Raw genomic sequence first — 17,249 nt, forward strand, 5'->3', positions numbered from 1 at the left:
AGAAAAGCTATCATTTATAATTGAAGAACAGATAAAAAGCTTCCCAGACAAAGTAAATCTAAAGGAGTTCATAATCACCAATCCAGTATTATATGAAATAAAGATAAAAAATGTGAACAATAAAATGACAATAAGTACATACCTATTAACAACTGAATCTAAAAAACAAAATAAAAAAGCAGAACAGTAACAGAATCATAGATAGAGAATGTTTGGATGGTTGCCAGATGGAAGGAGGGCTAGGGTTAGGGTGAAAAAGGTGAAGGGATTATGAAGTACAAATTGTTAGCTGCAGAATAGCCACAGGGATGTAAAGTACAGCATAGGGAATAGTGTAGCCAAAAAACACACATGCAGGACACATGGACATAGACAACGGTGTGGGGAATTCCTGAGGGAGTGAGGCAGGGGCTGGGTGGAGGAAGACAAAGAGGGAACTTTTGGGACAACTGTAATAGCATAAAAATAAGGTATAACTTAAAAAATGTTATAGGGTCTTCTTTAAGAAGAAAAAGAAGAAGAAAAACAGAGGAACATAATTAAAAGAATACAATGTCAATAAAAATGTACCTATCAATAATCACTTTGAATGTAAATGGCTTAAATGTTCCAATAAAAAGAAATGGGGTAGCTGAATGGATTAAAAAAAAAACAAAAAACAGGAACCCATATGTATGGTAACTATATTACCAACTGACCAGGTGGCTCAGTTGGTTAGAGCATCATCCCATACACACACAAAAAATTAGGGGTTCTGTTCTCCTTCACAGCACATACTGAGGTTGCAGGTTTAATCCCCAGTGGTAGTGCATACCGATTGATGTTCTTCTATCACATCAGTGTTTCCCTTTCTCTCTCTCTCTCTCCCCCTTCCTCCATCCCTCCTTCCCTCCCCCCTCCTCTCTCTTTCCTCTCTCTCTAAAATCAATAAACATATCCTTGGGTGAAGATTTTTAAAAACCCACCTCAAAACAAAATATACATAGAGGCTAAAATAAAGGGGTGGAAAAAGACATTTCATGAAAATGGAAATGAAAATAAAAGCTGGAAAGCAATACTTATATCTGACCAAATAGACTAGAACAAAGGCTATAATAAGAGATAAAGAAACACACTACAAAATGATAAAGGAAACAATCCAACAGAAGGATATAACACTTGGGAACATTTATGCACTCAACACAGGAGCACCTAAACATATAAAGCAAATTTTTATGGACATAAAGGGAGAGATTGACAGTAATACAATCACAGTAGGGGATTTTAACACCCCATTGAAATCCATGGATAGATCTTCCAGACATAAAATCAACAAGGAAACAGCAGCCTTAAATGACACTAGATCAGATGGATTTAATTGATATCTTCCAAAACACATTCCCCCAAACAGAATATACATTCCTTTTTAATGGACATGGAACATTTTCTAGCACAGATCACATATTAGAACACAAAACAAGTCTCAAATTTAAGAAGACTGAAATCATATCAGGCATCTTCTCTGATCATAATGGTATGAAACTAGAAATTAATCACAAGAAAATAACTGTAAAACATACAAAGATATGGATGCTAAATAACATGTTACTAAACAATGAATGGGTTAACAATGATATCAAGGAAGAAGTAAAAAGATACTCTGAAACAAATTAAAATAAGACTACAACAACCCAAAATCTATTGGATGCAGTGAAAGCAGTCCTAAGAGGGAAATTCATAGCATTATAGGTTGACCTCAAGAAACAAGAAAAATCTCAACAGTCTAACTTTACCCTTAAAGGAACTAGAAAAAAGAACAACAGACAAAGCCCAGAGTTAGCAGAAGAAAAAAAAATGATGAAGATCAGAGCAAAAATAAACAAAATAAAGTCTAAAAAATATAAAAGATCAATGAAACCAAGAGCTGGTTCTTTGAAAAAAATAAACAAGATAGACAATCCTTTAACTAGACTTATCAAGAAAAAAAGAGAACCCAAATAAATAAAATCAGAAATGAAAGAGGAGTAACAACTGATACCAAAGAAATACAAAGGATTATAAGAAAATATTATGAACAACTATAGGTCAACAAATTGGACAATCTAGATGAAATGGATAAATTCCTAGAAACATACTTTCTTCTAAAAGTCAATCAGGAAGAATAAAAAATGATAGATTACAACTAATGAAACTGAAGCAGTAACCAAAAACTCCCAACAAACAAAAGTCTTGGACAGAATGACTTCATAGGTGAATTTTATCAAACATTCAAAGAACTAACACTTATCTTTCTCAAACTATTCCAAAAAATTCAAGAGGAGGGAGGATACCCAAGCTCATTTTATGAGGCCAGCATTATCCTAATACTAAAACCAGATAAAGAACACCACAAAGAAAGAAAATTATAAGCTAATAACCTTGATGAACATAGATGCTAAAATCCTCAACAACATATTAACAAACCAAATCTAGCAATACATTAAAAAGATCATACAACATGATCAAGTGGGATTTATTCTGGGATGCAAAGGTGGTACAATATTCACAAATCAATAAATGTGATACACTATATAAACAAAATGAAGAATAAAAATCATGATCATATCAGCCCTGGCCAGTGTGGCTCACTTGGTTGGAGTATAATCCTGCAAACCGAAAGGTCACTGGCTTGGTTCCTGGTCAGGGCACATACCTAGAGTATGGGTTTGGTTCCTGGTTGGGGCATGTGAGAGAGACAACCAATCAATATTTCTTTCTTACATCGATGTTTCTCTCCCTCTCTCTCTTTCCCTCCTTTTCCCTCTCTCTGAAATCCATAAGCTTGTCCTCAGGTGAGGATTTAAAAATCACAATCATATCAATAGATGCAGAAAAGGCATTTGATAAAATCCAGCACCCATTTATGATAAAAACTCTCAGAAAAATGGGAATAGAGAGAACAAAGCTTGAAGTAATAAAGGCCATATATGACAAACCCTCAGTCAACATCATACTCAATGAGTTCCTTAAGATCAGGAACAAGACAGGGATGTCCACTTTCACCACTCTTCCAACACAGTACTGGAAGTTTTAGCCATAACAATCAGACAAGAAGAAATAAAAGGTATCCAAATTGGAAAGAAAGAAGTAAAACTGTCACAATTTGAAGATGACGTGATACTGTATAGAGAATCCTAAAGATTCCACCAAAAACGACTAGAACTAATAAATGAATTCAGTAAAGTAGCAGGATATAAAATAAATATCCAGAATTCAGTTGCATTTATACACAACAATAATGAACTATCAGAAAGGGAAACTAAGAAAAACAATCCCATTTACAATTGCATCAAAAAATACCTAGGAATAAATTTAACCAAGGATGTAAAATACCTGTTCACAGAAAATTATAAGACATTGAAGAAAGAAATTGAATAAGATACAAATAAGTGAAAGAATATACCATGTTCATAGATAGAAATAACATCATTAAAATGTCCATACTACCTAAACAATCTATAGATTCAACACAATTACTATCAAGATAGCAATGACATATTTCATAGAACTAGAACAAATATTCTAAAAACTTATATGGAACCACAAAAGACTGTGAATAGCCACAGCAATTCTGAAAAGGAAGAACAAAATTGAAGAAATCACACTACCTGATATCAAACTATACTACTAGGCCATAGTAATCAAAACAGAATAGTACTGGCATTAAAAACAGACATATAGATCAACAGAACAGAATAGAGAACCCAGAAATAAATCCATGTTTATATGGTCATTATTTGACAAAGGAAGCAAAAACATATAATGGGGTAAAGATAGTCTATTCAATAAATGGTGTTGGGAAAATGAAACAGATATGTGCAAAAAATATGAAATTAGGCCATCTTCTTACACAAGAAAAACTCAAATGGATTAAAGACTTAAATGTTAGACTCGAAACCATATGAATCCTAGAAGGAAACAGAGGCAGTAATAATGGCTGAGACAAAAAGGGCCCAGAGGTGTGAGAGGGGGGAAATCTAAAATATTCCCCTTAGCCCAAACTAAGTATAGTGGGCAAAAGGGCTTTGGCCAGGTGTGACATGCTTTGCATGCCTTCTTCCAAAGAAGCCTTTTTTTTCCCCTAATGTAGGACATTGAAAAATTAATCCCTGCCTTTTGTCATCTAGTGGTTATGAACTGAATGATGCCTTTTAACCCTGTTGCCAAATCTGTTGCCCCCAGAATACAACAAGGATGCCAGATTGTTAAACCAAGCATGCCGCTGCCTGGGGACAGCCAATTGACCTGGATTCTGCAAGATCCCTTCCCATGTGGGAAGGCCACCCTCCCCTCCTCACCTCAACTCTTATTAGGGATTTCTGGACCCAAGGGTAGGTAGGATGATGACCATGTCCAGCTTGAAGCACCTAGAGGAGCACGAGACCTTCACCCATTGAGAAAGGGGAATTGTTACAGAGCAGGGTTCCCCCCCCAAAAAAAAGTAAAAAGAAAGAAAAAGAAAACATAGGCAGTAAAATGTGGACATTTCTCGTTGTAACATTTTTTCTGATATATCTCCTCAGGAAAGGGAAACAAAAGAAAAAACAAATGGAACCATCAACAAAATGAAAAGACAATGCACCGAATGGGAGAACATATTTACCAATGCTGCATCTGATAAGGACTTAATATTCACAATTTATAAAGAACTTACAATAAAAAAAAAATTCCAATTTAAAAAATGAGGAAAGGATCTGAAAAGACACTTCTCCAAAGAGGAATTACAGATGGCCAATAGACATATGAAAAGATTCACAATGTCGCTAATCATTACAGACATGCAACTTAAAACCACAATGAGATACCACTTCACACCTGTCAGAATGGCTATCACCAATAAATCAACAAACAAGTGCTGGTGAGGATGTGGAGAAAAGAAAACCCTGCACACTGTTAGTGGGAATGCAGACTGGTGCAGCCACTGGGGAAAGCTCTATGGCAATACCCCAAAAAACTAAAAATGGAACTGCCTTATGACCCAGCGATTCCACTTCTGGGAATATATCCGAAGAAACACAAAACACTAATTTGAAAGAACATAAGCACCCCTATGTTCACTGCAGCATTATTTACAATTGCCAGGATTTGGAAGCAACCCAAGTGTCCATCAGTAGATGAATGAATCAAAAAGCTGTGGTACGTTTACTACTCAGCTATAAAAAAAGAAGGCAATCTTACCCTTTGTGACAGCATGGATGGACCTGGAGAGCATTATGCTAAGTGAAATAACCCAGTCAGAGAAAGACAAGTACCATATGATTTCACTCATATGTGGAATCTAACGAACAAAATAAACTGACAAACAAAATAGAAACAGGCTCATAGACAGAGAAAAGACTGACAGCCGTCAGAGGGGCAGGAGGTTTTGGGGCTGCGTGAAAATGGTGATGGGATTAAGCAAAAAACAAACTAAAAAAGAAATAAATAAAACTCATAGACACAGACAATAATGTGGTGACTGCCAGAGGGAAAAAGGATTGGGGAGAGGTAGAAAGGGTATGTGGGGGATAAATGGTGCTGAAGGGAGACCTTACTTGGGTCGGTGAACACACAATACAATATACAGATGATGTGTTACAGAATTGTAAACCTGAAACCTCTATAATCTTATTGTCTAATGTCACTCCAAAAATTTCAACTGAAAAAGCAAAAGGATTCCCAACAGGAAGCAGACAGAGGCCAAGGGAGGGAGATAAAGGGCCATAGAAGAGGTACTGGAGGAAGGGGGCGAGAGACAGGGGGACGAGCAGGGGGAGGAGTATAAGTGACAGCAGATGCCAGAAGCATGCAAGGGACAGCAGATGCCAGATGTGGCAGATGGAAGGGAAGGGGCTGCCAAGATAAGGGCCCAGTACAAACAAACAAACAATTAAGGGTAATAAAATGAGGAGCCAGCAGAAGTGGGGTCAAGACTGTGACTGAAATGGGGCCCAGATTAGGATGAATGCTTAGTCACCTCCACATCTGTTACAATGCCCCACAGACAGCTCAGAGCAGAGACAGGAAACAGCCCTCCATGAATTTGACCTCTTGCTAGGAAGCAATATGGGAACTTTCATCTGCACACACCTACCCGTGTAAAGTGCAGGGAGTGTTGTTGCAAAGCAGCATACATGGCGATCCCTGTCCGCAGAAACCTGCAGCCCATGAGATGAAGTAGGGTACGCTACATCTCAGGAAAAGTACAAATGTTCTACTGCAGTTTCGATGCAGAGACTACTACCTAAGGGGGATGGGAAAGATTGAAGGAGTGGGTGGTGTTACACTGGGATCTTGAAAAATGGATAAAGCTTTGGCATTCAGAAGATAAAGATCTTAACATTTCTCATCCCTCTCTCTGCAGTGGTGGTTAAACATCCAGAGACTGTGGAAGGGACTGCTAAACAGACAGGAGGTCCTGGAGACCGAGGCAGCCCCACAGATGCCCTCAGAGCAGACAGTCACCTAAGAGTTTGGTCTCTGCCCCAGTTTATACCATAACACCGTAGTTCAGAGCATCAACCACTACCTCTCAAACCACCACGGATCAATCCCACCCGCGATACACCCATATGTGGCTAAAAAACACTGGCCTCAGGATATGTGATATATATGGAAGACAATGGGCAAGTGACCAATTCTAACTTCACACTATTGGTGATGCTTCATTTACACAAGTATACCATGTTCTAACGAGCCAACATCACAATATCCCAATTCATGTAAAACACATTTCCAGTCCCATTTATTTCCTACATACTCCTATGAAACATGACTGATTTTCAAACTGACATATAAATACATTTTTAGAAATACATTTATATTCTGTTACCAAATCACCAATGAACCAACATTAAATTTCTGGATTTATTTCTACTCAAAAAGCTCTGCTCTCATTTTTTAATTAGTTCTTCTCTGCTCTCACTAAAGTACCTGGCCTGGGCCTCTGGGCCAGCTGACTGGACACAGACCTGAATGTGAACACCACCCCCAGAGAGCAGTCTGTGAGAGGTCCGTGGTCACCTGGCCCTTTGTCAGGAGGGTGTCCCACCATCCAGCACTCAGATCTCAGACCTCCCTACAGGGAGACCTGGATGCAAGCCCACACTCCCCACCCACACTGGCTATCCTGAGCGAGCCCCCCACTTTCCTGGGGCAGAGGCCTTACAGGGCAGCAAAGGAAAGAGGAGTCCACAGCATGAGCCCAGAGGTGGGGTCTTCATGAACAAGGAGCATACAGAGCAGGCATGTGCTCCTCAGAACACCACAAAGGTAACCTACCATCAGTGCCCAGGTATGCTCTGCACATACAATAAAGCAAGCTCACCTCAAAAGCTCCAGTTTAGTTTCTACTGAAACTGAGGCTCAGAGATCGTTGTATCTTACAAGTGATCAGTGAGACTGTCTACTTGAGCCTTCAAAGATTGGTCTGTCCTTCACACTTCCTCTTACATTTAACATTCCTAGCACACAAGTGTGTTTGCCATTAGACCTAAATGAGGGTTTGGAATGGGTTTCTGGATTGTAAAACAGCAGCTCTTAAGTCAGCTCTGCTTTTACCTGAGCCTTTAAGAAATCATAAACCCTAGACTAATTCTAACAGCTTAAACTTCCAATCATTATAGCTGTTCAAATTACAAAGGGAGGGCAGTCAAGACATGAAATCCACTCCTTGTCTGAAATTCTGATAAGAGTGTACAGGGACAGATGTCCTGTTGAGAAATTAATAAGGTTTTAAAAATAACAAGTGCAGGTGCCCATTGGGAAATGGACCGTTTTGAAAGGGATTAGTTCAATACTGTGGGCATCAGGATCAGCAGGTGCAGGTAAAAACTTCCCTAAGCAGGCCCACCTCTTCCACGGCCAGGTCATGGCTCAGAGCTCAGTCCAGGGACAGCCCAGGGATCAGAGCTCAGTCCAGGGACAGCCCAGGGACAGCCCAGTTCATCTTCGGTGTGTGAGGAGGAATTGGGGGCGGGGGGGGCATCCAGCTCACCCTTCGACCCGCCTCATTGTTCTGCAGGTTCATGAGCACTCGGCCCTGCTCCTCTGATCCCTTGGCAAAGTTCTTCTCCCGCTCCCGCGCATCCACAAACTCCTTAGCAAAGCGGTAGCCGTACTCCACGTTGTCCCCGCAGCCGCCCCACAGCCAGTCCCGGGGAAGGTCCTTGGGCCGTGCGGTCCTGCTACAGCCACATGTAGAGAGCTCGCCCTCTCGGCATGCTCTGCTGATGGCATTCACCACCCCAGCGGCACTCACGGCATAGGTGAAGGCTGTCTCGCGGCTCCCTGCAAGACAAGGCAAGACTGCTGGTGAAGATCTACTCTCAAGTGGAGGCTTTCCTTCCCCCCTGCCTCCTCCAGACCCACACTGCCATAGCCTCAGCCGTAACACTCCCAGGAGGGGGAAAAATGTCAGGAGGAAAGCCTTCTACTACCCACGGCTCTAATGGTTCATCTGCCTCCTCTGCCTTATGGACATACCAAATTTAGCAACTCCCTCCAGCCCTGGCTTATGCTAACACCCATTCCAGAGAAGTTGACAGGAACAGCAGATTCCTAGGAGGCAGACCTAAAGGCAGGGGAGAGTATACAATGAGGAATCTAGCAAACACAGGAGACCAATGAAATGAGACTAAATAGAAATATGGGACCAATAACAGGGCTCTGTCCTCTCAAAAATCTCTCCCTCACAGATGCCAATTTTATACCATTCTATAAACCACATATCTGTCTTTTTATTGCTACCATTATCTAGCTAGACAGTGGCAGAGACCAGAAGTAGGAAGTGAACTAGAATTACAACATCCAGAATCAACCAAGCTGTCTCCCTGTCTTTCATAGAGTCCACGGTGCCTCCTGACTCCACATTGGGGAACCGCATCTATGGAACTCTCAGCAGGATCTCTCCAAATATCTATATCATTTCCAGTAGAAAAGCCGAACTGTATTCCTCTATTGCTCTAGTGAACCACTTAAAAACTCACATGATGTATGCTCTACTTCAATACAAATGTTTATAAAAAATAATACTCAGCCACCAGGGAAATGCAAAGCAAAATCACAACGAGACACCACTTCACATGCATGAGTATGGATATCATCAAAAAGACAAGTGATAACAAGTTGAGGAGGTTATAGAAAAACCAGAACCCTCATGTACTGGTGGTGGGAATGTTCAATGGTACAGCTGCTTTGGGAACAGTCTGGCAGCTCCTCAAAAGGCTAAACATAGAATTACCATATGACACCCTCCCTGCAATTTCACTCCTAAAAATATATCCAAGATAAATGAAAACACTTGTCCACACAAAAACTTATACATGAATGTTCATTGTAGCATTATTCATAATAGCCGAAAAGTAGAAACACCCATATTGCCCGTCAGTGGGTGACTAAGTAAACAAAAGGTGGCATTATCCATACAACAGGATATTATTGAGTCAGAAAAAGTAATAAAGTACAGGGACATGCTACAATATGAATGAACCTTGAAATTATTATGTTAAGTGAGCCACTTGGCATTTTATATCTACATTGAACCTGATATAAAAGGCCACATATTAAATGATCCCATTTATATGAAATGTCTATAATATGAGAATTCATAAAGACAGAAAGATTAGTGGATTGTGGAGGAGTGGGGAGGAATGGAGAGTGACCACTAATAGGTATAAAATTTCTTGACAGGGTTTTGGAATGAGATAGTAGTGCTGGTTGCACAATCTTGTGAATATGCACAGAACTGTATACTACTACATGGTGAATTGTATGGTACATAAATTATATTTCAATAAAGCTATTATATGAAATAATAAGTAATACACATATGGACCCAGGTATGGAAGGAAGGGAGTGGTTCTTGGCAGGAAACAGATTCAATGCTGATCTCAGCTATTAAACCAGACAGAGTTTCTGCTTTCCATGGTCAGAAGCAGACACTCCACAATTCTGTCTTGGCAGGTGGAAAGGGAAGCAGTCCGCAATCATTTATAGGTCTATAGTGATTTCACACCTTACCCTACTTTTTGATTATCTAGACATGACACGGTGAAGTCTGCAACCAGACCACACTGGGTAAATCAGTTTTTCTCAATTAACCAGGGGTCAGCTTCCGGTCAGCTGTGGACTGGGAGCGGCCCAAGAAAAACCCAGATGGTACAGGAAGTCGCACTCATGGTTCAGTCATCAGGCTTAACATGTGAGTCAGTGCTGAACCACTGCCAGAGACCAGGGTATCTATCTGGTCTAGGCGAGTGAGACTATGAGTGTGAGCTCCCAGGACGGGAAGATGGTTAAGAGGCTCTGAGGGAGGAGGGAGTCATGCCTGTGAAGTCTTCCTAAAATGAGGCCTCCGCTCCCTGACCTGGCACCGGGGCAGGAAGGAGCCTCTGAAGCTGCAGCCCAGAGCCACATTCCATCCACTGCAAGCATTCCTTGTACAACATTTCTCGGAGAAGTGGGTCGGGTTCTCAAGGCAACCCATTCCATCTTTTTCTAGTGACTCTAATCATCAGAGCATTCTTACATGAAGCTGAAATAGGCCTCCCTATAACTTCTGCCTGCCAGAGATACACTGTCTCATCTCTTTTCCATATGACAGCCCTTCAGTATTTGAAAACAACTAACATGCCTTTTATGTGTTCTCTTTACCAAACCACGTATGTCTGATTTCTTCTTCCATTCTTTAGCAAATGTGTTGTTCAGAGCTGAATCACCCCTCTCAGAACTGCCTTTTAAAATAGTGTACCTGCAGCTGAGCATAACATCACAGACATTATGCACTCTGATGCCTATCAGCTGGGTTCGGGTTCTCACTCTGTCCTTGAGTGAACGAGCTGTCTCTTGCAGTCATTCTGCCTCTTTTGGCCAGGGCACCACCAGGTCCTGGGTGCAGGTGGCTCTGCCTCCATGGGCAGCTTTGGGGTAAGCCTGGTAAGTACAGGCTGCTGGCACTACTCTCAGTAAGCAAGAGATAACTTGGGGCTTCAGAATGGACAGCAATGTGGAGCCGGGAAACAATTAGAAGTGGAGACTCAAACCACCTCTGGGACAAAGGCCATTAAACCAGCAGCCACTGGAGTCACTAGAGAGGCCTTACTCCAGCAGGACAGCAGGAGACAGCAGGACAATATCATGCCCTCTCTGTACCAACTGCCTGGGAGCTGCCTTCGTGCTCCTCTGGGTGGAGCCTGGGTAAAGCACCAATGGCTGCTCTGAGCCACTCTGCTGCCCTTTCGTGGTGGACTTTTGTAGCCACTTCCAAGAAGGAAGGAATCTTTTGGAAGTCACACACAAGACAGCAGTGAGAGGACTCACCAGGAGCCATCTGGGGCCAGGGGGAGGAATGGAGGACAGCTTCCCAGGTAGCATAAGCCTGCAGGGAATCTACAAAAAGGAGCAGTGAAAACAAGGCAAAAAGGAGGGCTCCATTTGTTACGGAATAGGGTACAGAATAGGGTCTGCTTTCACTAGTCATTCTACCATGCAAACCTGTACCCAGCTGTTTCTATTCCTGACAATGCTTTTCGAAATAACACATGCAAAGGATCTAGCCAACATCAGGCATACGTTAGGTTACTCCCTTAAAGTGATTCGGGGGTGCCTCTCTCTACAGCTGGGCCATCTCGGTGTCCTCACTGGAAACCCAGGGCAGAGGGTGCTGCTGACCGAGACTTTTATCAGGAAGAAGGGACAGAAAGTAAGTATATTTGAGAAGAATTGATAAATTATCACCCAATCCCATTTAACCCCCAAGTCTATTCTTTGGGGAAAGTTGCCCAGTAATACTGTCAAGGGGCTACATGAGCATTCCTTTTACAGGTCTTGATTGACACCAAAGGAATAAATAATGAAATAAAAAATGTGCTTTCCCCTGATCCTCACTTTTCAATACGGGGCAGGGGAGGCAGGGGAAAGAGGTCAGGACAGGGAGGGGGCCTTCCGAGTATCCATAATAGAGGAGAAGGAATCTCAATTCCCTAACTCCCCTGCTGCTAAGATCATTCTTTGGGAAAGTCCCAGCCTTGTGTAACTCCAGAATGTCTTTTGAGGGGAAGTTGCTCTGAGAGAATGTGTGACAGAGACTTCAGTGCTCTAACACCTTATCCTTTTATGGCCCTGAGGATAAGACCCGGTAGAATAGAGCCGGATTTCTCAATTTCTTGCCAGAAAGAGGAGAATTACATTTCAAAAGGGCCTAAAACAATTAGATCTAAGATCACACCTCCATCTAAGCAATAGGGCAGCCAAAGAATCCAAGACTAGGAGTGGGAGAGGGGAGAGAACAGGAATCTGGGAAGAGGTGTCCCTCTCATCTTTCTTCCTCAGTCTGTCCCCTTTCCCCACTTCAACACACACACACCCTTTCAAATGAAAAAGCCAGGACTGGGTCTGGGTTAGGTTAATGGCAGCTATCACCAATTTGGCCCAAAGTCTCTCTCTCTCTCAGGGTCCAAGTGGAAGAGGCAGAAAACCTACGGACATTTATGGCAAGGCTCTCCAAGGAGGCCCTGGTGCAACAAAGGGCATTGGAGGAGGGCAGGTTTCCTAAATTCACTGGAACGCAACTCGGATGACCTGAGCCCTCCCCAGGGTGAGTCACTCAGGCTGCCCCCCGCAGAGCGAAGCTGGAAGCAGAGGGCCAGCAGAGCACTGAGCTATGCGGCTAACGCATTGGCTGAGACTCTGCTGCCTGTGTATCTCCCTTCTCTCCTTGCAGGCCAATTCCAAGCCTTGAGAGAACCCCCTTAGACACTCAGGTGAGCTCTCTATGCCCCTCTGCAGAGCATGGTTGCACCGAGGCCAGGCAAGCACAGCTCCTTCAGCCAAGCCATGTCTGGTGGCCGCTTACCGATCTGCATGACCCTCCCAAAGACAGACGTGTCGTCCACCGTGCTGCAGTTCCACCGCCTCTGCCGGAACTGGTACTGGCACTCCTTGATGCCCATCTTGGCTCCCTCCCCTATGTAGACCATGTGCTCCTGGTACAACTGGCACAGCTTTCTCTGGCCAGGGGAGAGCCCGGGAAGCTGGCTGCACAGGGGCTGGGCGCCGATGATGAACATCTCAGGTCTCTGCACCGGGTTCATAGCTAAGGACCTACAGCAGCGAGTCAGAAAGGGGAAAGGAATGAGCACATACCCGTGTGCAGTAGTAAGTCATCCATTCACCATGTATTAAGTGCTTTTTATGAATAAGGCCCTGCACTAAGGGCTTGGAAAAGAAAATTGGGGAAACCGAGGCACAAACACAGATGACATGTGAGACATCAGATGCCTAAGACAGACTTGAGCTTCTGGATCCAGAGTGATCAGGTAGGCAGGGGAGGAGCTCTTACAGCTGGGGAGAAGCTGGGTCTTAAATGGTGTGGGGCAGGAGGAGAACACAGCGGAGAGGGCAGGATATTCACTGAGGCAGAGGGCAAAAAGAGCCAAACCTCAACAGGAGAGTACATGATTTAATCAAGGAGTAGGGGGGATTTGTTCACTTGGGCCCAAGTGCAGAATATGCAATGGAAAGTAATCAATTCCATTAAATAGAACTCCCCCTTATGCCTTTAAAATCGAATCCAGTTTACATGCATAGCAATATATTCTAAATGTTTTCACCTCCGTATCTGACCTACGCATCCCCTAACCCAGTCTTTATCAGTTCAAGGGCTCTCCCTTTTGCTCATCATCCACCAGGTACAATAAAGTGTTAAGTTAGATGAGAAGGCTGTACATCTGCCATATGAGTAAAAACGTGATCGGGGCACAGACCAGGTGGTGAGTGCCTGCCATTTCCATGTTGACTTGGCAATGACAAGTCTTAAAAACACAAAAAGAAAGTCCCACATGGTCCTGCAAATCCCTCATCTGGTCTTCAGACTTGTAAAATAGGAATTCTACTCTTCTTGCCCCACCAGCAAAAACAAAAACAAAATAAACCAAAACAAAATATTCTTATCCATCTAATAGCAACAAACGAGGAGTTTGGAAGAAGAGCCAGGAAAAGGGGAATGCAGACAGCATCAGAGAAAAAGACAAATGAACTAAGCCTTTATCCTTGGAGCCTTTACCTCTGGGGGCTTGAGAGAGGAAAAGGACCATCCTAGTTTTCCTGGGATAAAAGAGGTCCTTAGGATTCCTATGAATAAAGGAATGATCACGACCCACGGTGACCTTCTCCACATTTCAATTACCAAAGGAGGCGTAGGTTGTAGAGGAGGACTTCAGCCCCTCTCACTCACCACCAGGAGCTGGCTTCGGCGGGAAGCTGAGCCCAGCTGGAGAGCAGCGCAGCAGCGAGCAGCAGCAGGCCAGGCATGGTGGGCCTCAGCCCTCCCCAGTGCCCTGGGAAGACCCCAGGGCCTGCTGGCTTCCAAAGCTGAGCTCCCTGAGAAAACAGAAACGGAGGGAGAATCAGTGTGGAAACGCAACAGACAGGGGAGGACCAGGGGACAGAGGAAGGAGCTCTGGGATGCCTCTAAAGTCCCTTTCTGCTCTCCCAAAGAAATTCAGTCTCTTTACAACCTCCCTCTCCTCCTGCTCATCCTCTCACCATAGACTGATTGCCTTGATGTCTCTTACCCCAAACTGTGAAGACCTACTCAGGACCTGATTCCAAAGGAAACAATGAGCTGAGAAACTAGGAGACAGAAATGAAAACACACCATTTCAGGAACAGAGCATGCTCTATGCAGCATTTAGGAAGAGCTTTGGCTCCTGCAACACACACCCACCCTTCCAGAAGGGAGCACCATCCCACTGCCATTCTTTTTACCTCCCACTCCAGCCACAGGTGGGTCTCTCTGACCACCAGGCTCTCTTTTATGGGGCTAAGGAAACAATCAGTGAGTTGGCTTGATCTACAGCCAAACAGGAGTCTTCCCTCTCAATCTGTACCGTCTCACTCTAAACAACTTTTCTAAATTCCAACCTTTGTTTACCAGGAACAATAATAGAAGGGAGAGGGCGAGGACTTTTCCCTTTCTCAAGGAAACTTCTCTAAGACATGTAAAAGCCTACGGGGAACCGCGGCCCCTAAAGCTCTGGAGGCTGGGGCATGCCTTCCTAGGTGGCCCTCGCTCCCTCCCCGGGCTGAAGGCACCTCCAGCTCCTCATCTGCAACCTTCGCCTCAAGCGTCCCTGCTGAGGACACGTCTTCAGAACCAACAACCTCGTCTCTTGCAGCAGGGGAGCCTCCTGCATCTTTGCCTCTCGCTTTCTGTAACTACCACCTACGCCTGTTTCTCCCGCAAACACCTTTCCTGGAGCCCTTGAAAACACAGAAAATCCTACTTCTGGATCCTGAAGCAAGTCTATAAAAACACGCCCCTGCGGGCTCACCCTCACCTTGTCTCTCCCTTAGCTCCATCAAGGGCGTGACCCCTCAGCCCCAGTGAGTCTTCTCCTTATGAGCCCTTACCACCTCCAACCTTACACACGCAAACACACACACGCGCTCACAATGCCCCCACCCCCACCTCACCGCGCAGTTCTGGGGCGCCAGGCTCTCCGGGAGGGGGCAGCAAGTGTTTTGGGTCATCAGCCTGGCAGATATTTTTTGTCGTGGGGCCACCGAGAGAGGAAGGTGGCCCGAGCAGGATCCAGGGAAGCTGGGCCACAGCCTGTCCCCACCCCCTTTTGGTTTATCTTCGAGAGGTCTTAGCTGGGGCCAGGGCATCGACAGGCAGGTGTGTGGGGTCGGCAGGGGGCAGATCAAAGAAGAAACTTGCTCCTTCCCCTTTGTCATGCAGAGCCAGCTCGGAAATGATCCGGGCTCTAGCCCAGCAGACTAACAGCTCCCCACACTCTGCTTCCCTAACAGACCTCCCCTCCTCTAAAGGATGCCCCCTCCCCCTCTAACCTCTACCCCCCATAAATCCTCCCCATCCCTCAGGGCAGGAGGTCTGTGAATGCACGGACTGGAACCGAGAGAGATGGAGCAGAGATAGGGCTGGCACCAGAAGCTAATGGCTTTATGGAGGGGAGGGGTCCAGGTCCAGAGTAGGAAAGAGAGAGGAAAAGCTTCAAAGAGTTTCCTTGTCCAAACATCCTCAGCTCCACCTACCAGTCCTTCTTGGGGACTCAGAGTCAGAACTGCTTCTACTCCTGGCGGTCCTCCTCCCTCCCACCGCATGGCATGGCCGTCCCCACCACCATGCTGCCTGCAAACCCCCTGCTCCCAGCAACACACATCCTCACACATTTCCATGCCAGGCAGCTGGTGACACTTCTTATCCTCATAAATTCCCCCCCTCACATGCGTGTCTCTCACTTCCGTCATGCCCTTTCATCAGGCCCCTGTGAAATCCCTGGCTCTACCAGTCCTAGGTGCAATGGAGGCCACACGGGGGGCCACTGTTTCTGAGCCAAGGACAAGAGTCTGCTAACTAATGGTCACTGTGGCTTTGACGCCCCAGTGCTAGGCTGAGAGGCTAGCTAAGGCCAAACTTCCCAAGAGCTGCTAATCTCGCCCCACCGTGCTTTATAAACTGAGCCAGGATCAATGCCGGCAGCCGTTCCCACCACCCTGTGCTTTCCATCAAACCCTCAGCTCATTAAAGAAGATTTTTTTGAACTAAAAAAAAAAAAAAAAAAAAGATGGTAGCATATGTGGTGGCTTCTTTCTCTGCCTTTCAGTTGTGAGCCACCCCTGAATGGGCACAGAACCACCGCCCTCGTCTACATTTTCTGTTTCCTCACACAGCGCTGCGAGAAGGGTGAATGTCAGTGACTGGTTTCACTAGTGTAGGTAGAATGGAAACTTCTCGCCCCTGCCCAACTAGGGAGGCAGGAAACTGTGTGGGGACTGACGGTTTGGCCTTAATGAGCAGGACACATCAGAAGCCCTTTTCTTGTGTCATTGGTGAGTTTTACAGCAGGTCTCAACCAGGGCAAACAGTTCTTTGTATAGGAAGAAAGATCTAGTAATTATCCAAAAGGCAGGGAGTAAGAATTCTTTCTGCTGCCTTGGTAATAACTGGAGATTTCCCCCCAAACCAAATAGTTTCCCTTTGCTGTGAGAGCTGTCATCTCAGATACACCCAACACAGTGAAGTATGAGCCAGTCCAGGGTCTCTCTTTTTTTGGTAGTGACTGGGAGTTTGCAGTGAGGGGGACATCAGCATTCTCTAGCAGGACCCTCCAGAAGGCCAGATCTGGTCAGACACATTTGCTCTGCTTCTTCATTTAGTCATTCATTCATTCAATGAATTCACTGACCCAATATGCATTAGGGGCCTCATATATCCCAGTTACTGCTCT

General features: G+C 44.5%; 1 protein-coding gene across 3 annotated transcripts in view; it reads right to left on the minus strand.

The window, feature by feature from the left end:
* Window positions 1-17,249, minus strand: part of WNT5B (Wnt family member 5B) — a 139,761-nt gene that overhangs the window by 13,097 nt on the left and 109,415 nt on the right. Inside the window, exons 2-4 of one of the 3 annotated variants that reach the window (XM_090275714.1) lie at window positions 14,231-14,376; window positions 12,851-13,098; window positions 7,994-8,286 (exon numbers count right to left, since the gene is read on the minus strand). In XM_090275714.1, the coding sequence (XP_090131840.1) occupies window positions 7,994-8,286; window positions 12,851-13,098; window positions 14,231-14,376 (687 nt within the window). Of the gene's footprint in view, window positions 1-7,993; window positions 8,287-12,850; window positions 13,099-14,059; window positions 14,144-14,182; window positions 14,377-17,249 lie in introns of those variants that run through there. The other 2 variants (XM_090275716.1, XM_090275717.1) reach the window with 2 other exon arrangements.

Source organism: Furipterus horrens, unplaced genomic scaffold (genome assembly GCF_987537825.1).
Source record: "Furipterus horrens unplaced genomic scaffold, mFurHor1.1.pri manual_scaffold_4, whole genome shotgun sequence".
In the NCBI taxonomy this organism is placed as follows: Eukaryota; Metazoa; Chordata; class Mammalia; order Chiroptera; family Furipteridae; genus Furipterus; species Furipterus horrens.